Source organism: Hyla sarda, chromosome 4 (assembly GCF_029499605.1).
Source record: "Hyla sarda isolate aHylSar1 chromosome 4, aHylSar1.hap1, whole genome shotgun sequence".
Lineage (NCBI taxonomy): Eukaryota > Metazoa > Chordata > Amphibia > Anura > Hylidae > Hyla > Hyla sarda.
Genome location: NC_079192.1, coordinates 112,982,630 through 112,987,615, shown reverse-complemented (window position 1 = coordinate 112,987,615; position 4,986 = coordinate 112,982,630). Strand labels below are relative to the sequence as shown.

General features: G+C 42.5%; 1 protein-coding gene across 1 annotated transcript; it reads right to left on the bottom strand.

Annotated features, from left to right (window-relative positions):
* Positions 1 to 3,596: 3,596 nt before the first annotated feature.
* Positions 3,597 to 4,619, bottom strand: LOC130366887 (uncharacterized). The gene is made up of 2 exons (XM_056569248.1): positions 4,408 to 4,619; positions 3,597 to 4,321 (listed from the first exon to the last, which is right to left on the bottom strand). The coding sequence occupies exons 1-2, from the start codon at positions 4,530 to 4,532 to the stop codon at positions 3,721 to 3,723; spliced, it is 726 nt and encodes a 241-aa protein (XP_056425223.1). The 5' UTR covers positions 4,533 to 4,619; the 3' UTR covers positions 3,597 to 3,720.
* Positions 4,620 to 4,986: the final 367 nt, after the last annotated feature.

Sequence of the window (4,986 nt, the reverse complement as noted above, 5' to 3'; positions counted from 1 at the left end):
TGGTCTGTGTGAATAGGATATGTAGCAGCCAAATGCATATCGGGGTGACCCCTTCTTCAGTAGCGGTGTATCGAATACCCCATGTTAGTTCTGAATTCATATAGTCCATGTACTTTAATTGACATCGGTTTCAGCTCATTACAAAGTGCGGACTGGATTATGAGTGCCTATATAGTATAGAATAAAACATTAAAATGTATGACAATACAATACAACTGCTAAATCTATTTTCCATCCAGTTGGCTACAGTAACAGTTAGAGATGAGCGAACTTACAGTAAATTCGATTCGTCACAAACTTCTCGGCTCGTCAGTTGATGACTTATCCTGCATAAATTAGTTCAGCTTTCAGGTGCTCCAGTGGGCTGGAAAAGGTGGATACAGTCCTAGGAGACTCTTTCCTAGGACTGTATCCACCTTTTCCAGCCCACCGGAGCACCTGAAAGCTGAACTAATTCATGCAGGATAAGTCATCAACTGCCGAGCCGAGAAGTTTGTGACAAATCAAATTTACTGTAAGTTCGCTCATCTCTAGTAACAGTATCACTGTGCACTAGATGGCTGTTCAATTGGCTGTTCAATAGTTGGAGTTCAATTAACAGTATCACTGTGCAATAGATGGCTGTTGAATAGATTTTTATGGACATTCAATCTATACATATTGTGCAATAATTTTTTATATTTTATTTTATTTTCCATATATGTTCTAGTCCATAGCAAGAGCCATAATTTGTTTTTAAAACCAAGAAAACAAACAAGACATTTGAAGACTTTTACATCAGTGCTAAGAAAAATCCATGCAGTGTAAATTATGGTACATATATGGTATCAGTGTCAGTGCTGTGCAGTGGGACCATCTACAGAAGAATGGTGGCATCAATGGTAGCGGGGAAGACCTTTAAATATGTGGAGCTGTCACAGCTTTTCTCTATTAAGGTGACCGGACCATCAACAATGAGCCTCCATAATTGATCTGTCCTTGAACTCTCATCCTTAGCATGGCCCTTAAGGGCTATGTTCACACAGTGTAAATTATATATTTTTTGGGTACATTCCAGAAGAAAATGCAATCCTACGCCACTAAATTTTACACTGTGTAAAATTAAAAGGTAGGTTTTGAGCCATCAGCATGTAGAAGGAGATAAAAAAATAAAAATAATCACAGCACACTGCAACACATAAGCATAGCAATGTATTGCACAAGTGATTAGAGATGAGCAAATTTTTGAAAAATTTGATTTGGCCAATACGCCGAATTTTCCCCCCAAATTAGTTTTGGTCCAAATTTATTAGTGGTTAGTCGCTATTAAAAACGGCTATTTCTGGCCTACAGAGAGCCTCAATAGGGGTGTAGAACACTTTGCCTTGCTGTAACACGCATAGAGTATGTACTGGGTTAGTGAAATAATGCTGTTATTCAGCATGACATGCAGATCAGAGGCAATGCTATTAGAATCACTGTTGCAGAGTATGAGGAGACCATATAGTGGCTGAATGACATAACGTGGAGGTGGCGGCAGCATGAGGAGACCATATAGTTGCTAAATGACCCAGCGTGGAGGTGGCAGCAGCATGAGGAGACCATATAGTGGCTGAATGACACAGCGTGGAGGTGAAGGCAGCATGAGGAGACCATATAGTGGCTGAATGACAGCCTGGAGTTGGCGATAGCATGAGGAGACCATATAGTGGCTGCATGACACTGCGTGGAGGATGAGGCAGCATGAGGAGACCATATAGTGCCTCAATGACACAGCATGGAGGTGGCAGAAGCATGAGGAGACCATATAGTGGCTTAAAGACACAGCGTGGAGGTGGTGGCAGCATGAGGAAAACATACAGTGGCTGAATGACACAGCCTGGAGTTGGCGGCAGCATGAGGAGACCACATAGTGGCTAAATGACACAGCCTGGAGTTGGCGGCAGCATTTAGTGGAATGACACAGCCTGGAGTTGGCGGCAGCATGAGGACACCATATAGTGCCTGAATGACACAGTATGGAGGTGGCAGCAGCATGGGGAGACCATATAGTGGCTGAATGACACAGTGTGGAGGTAGCGGCAGCATTAGGAAACCATATAGTGCCTGAATGACACAGTGTGGAGGTGGCGGCAACATGGGGAAACCAAATAGTGCCTGAATGACACAGTGTGGAGGTGGCGGCAGCATTAGGAGACCATATGGTGGATGAATGACACAGCATGGAGGTGGCGGCAGCATGAAGAAAACATAGTGGCTGAATGACACAGCCTGTAGTTGGCATCAGCATGAGGAGAACATATCGTGGCAGTATGAGGGAGCTTGGAGCTGGAATCAGCATGATGAGAACATATGGTGGCAGAATGAGACAACCTGGAGCTGGTATCAGCATGAGGAGAACATATGGTGGCAGAATGAGACAGCTTGGAGCTGGCATCAGCACTGGGAGAACATATATAGTGGCAGATTGAGACAGCCTGGAGGGGGCAGCAGCAGCAACAGAAGTCCTGAAAGTGACCCGGTGACACAGTGGTGCGCAGGGTGGCAATACCGGTACGCGGTGATGAAGGTGGGTGGAAAAAGTAAAACTTGGCATCAGATGTGTGGCATCAGGTGCATGGCAGGATCAGAATAGTAGCTGAGGCAGGTAGGCAGAAGAAAACGGTCTCTTTTGTTATAGTGTTGAGCAGCATAGGCCATATTCGAATTCGCGATATTTCACGAATATATGGACGAATATTCGTCATATATTCGCTAAATTCGCATATTCGTAATATTCGCGTTATATTTTCGCATATGCAAAAATTAGCATAAGCGAAAATTTGCATGTGCGAAAATTACCATATGCAAAACATTTGTATAAACGAAAATTTGCATATGATAATTTTCCCATGTGCGAAAATTCGTACGCCAGTCTCACACAGTAGTCTTAGAGCCTTCTTTATACCATGATGTGTACTGTGAAAAAAACAAAAAAACAATATTTGTAATTTCGAATATATAGAGCTATATTGGCGAATATTCGCGAATTCGCGAATATGCAATATTCGCGAATAATATTCGCATTGCGAATATTTGCAAGCAACACTAGTGTTGACCACCAGACGAAGGGGCAGCCGACATGCCCCCTCAAAAAAAGTGCTATGGCAGAGCCAGAGATTGCCAAAGGCAGTGCTGCATCATTCCCCTAAAAAATCTGAGTTCCTGGATATAAATATCTATATTCAGGATGGCTGTTTGCATACTGCCACCTATTTTAAGGAGGTGAATGCAAACAGCTATCTCGACTTTAACAGTTGCCATCTTAAATAATGGAAGAAGAACATTCCATTCGGTCAAATGAAAAGAATCCGAAGGAATTTTTCTTCCACACAAAAATGCCAGCAACCTGGAGGATCGTTTTAAACAAAAAGGGTATCTCAAACCCCTTATACAAGGAGCAAGCCAGAGAGTGGACGAATTAGAGCAAAGTGCTTGCTTGAAAAATAATAAACAGGGTAATGCAGAGGGTGGTTATAATGATGAATTTGATTCTGTTTTTCTAACTAGGTATTACACTTCACACACCAATATTTTTTTTATTTTTTTTTATTTTTTTGTATAGGTAATATCACCAGCTCATATTATTGTGTCATGATTACTGGCACCATATATAGTCCCCCAGTTATTCTTCTTTAGATGTTTTTCCGTATCCTGTGCAGTATTTCTTCCAGAAGTCCACTTGATGGCCCACGTGGTGGTCTACACCCCGAAGTCATCAATTTTTATTCTAAGAGAGAGTGTGCAGATGTTTCTGGAGACAGTCAACAATAACCTCTGCATGGTGGAATGATAGGTCACGATGTTTATCAGGATCAGTAGAAGCATCACCCACTCGATGATTATGATGGGGATTTCATGGATCTCGTCCCAGTCTTCATCATTATAGAATAATTCCTTTAATGTTTCATATCCAAAATAGAAAATTACACAGACAAAAGTCAGGCCACAGCAGGTGCATCTACTATGGTGGATGACTTTTTTTGCTCCTGGTAATTTATACATCTGGATGGACTGCCCAATGTAGTATATGGCTTCACATGTAATTGAAATTATCGTGCTGACAAAGTGTATCCTGGAATATTCTTTGGGGGAAAATACATGCATGACAGCTGTGGCAAAACAGGAGGCCCACACAATGGCCAGCAGGATCCTCTGGATCAGGACCTGATGACCCCTGAACTCTTCAGTATGCATAACCATATACTTATAAAAAAGAAAGGTTAGTACCAAAGTGCCAATGGATGTCCCTATGAATCCAATTCTGAATAATATGCTTTCGGGAAAAAAATTTCCCACGTCACTGTGAAGGAAAAGAAACCAATGTTATTATGGATATTTCCTCACTCCCAACCCATGAAATAAGAATCATGTGCTTGTTTATCTTACCTGATGCTCATCAGTGGCGAGGCGGCATGGCCGAGGACGACCATCATGATGTAGCTGGTGGCAAGCCAGGCCGCACACCAAAACGCCAACAGGAGGGGGACGAACCCCAAACCTTTTAGCTCCATTTCAGACAAGTAGAAGAAGACGACGCTAATCTCACTAATCTCACTGGAACAATCTACAGACTGAAGGCTCGGGCGGCTGTCAGTGGAATGTCAGGACTCCAGCTGTCTATGACATCACATGTGACATGTCAGAATGATTGCTTGTTTCTTGGCGCTGCCATGATTTAGTATCTGCTATAGACAGAACCTGATGTGTTTACTATGGACCTTACAGACCCCAGAACCCAAGTAATTAGTGCAGGGTCTCCATTTTGATCATCTCATATTTCACAGTATTTGAGTTCCAGGGCTCAGATACATTTGCACCCTCTATAGCAGTGGTCTTCAAGCTGTGAACCCCCAACCGCTGCAGAACCACAACTCCCAGCATGCCCAGACAGCAACTTCGCATAAGGAAATAGTCTAATTAAACTTTTCTTATATAAATCTCCAATCTCTCCTTTTATTGGTTTAT

What these genes read in the sequence shown, in the direction of transcription:
- LOC130366887 (XM_056569248.1), bottom strand. Translation starts at nt 4,532, where the DNA reads ATGGAGCTAAAAGGTTTGGGGTTCGTCCCCCTCCTGTTGGCGTTTTGG. An exon ending in TCGCCACTGATGAGCATCAG is followed by an intron (nt 4,322 to 4,407) that starts GTAAGATAAACA and finishes TTTCCTTCACAG; the next exon opens with TGACGTGGGAAATTTTTTTC.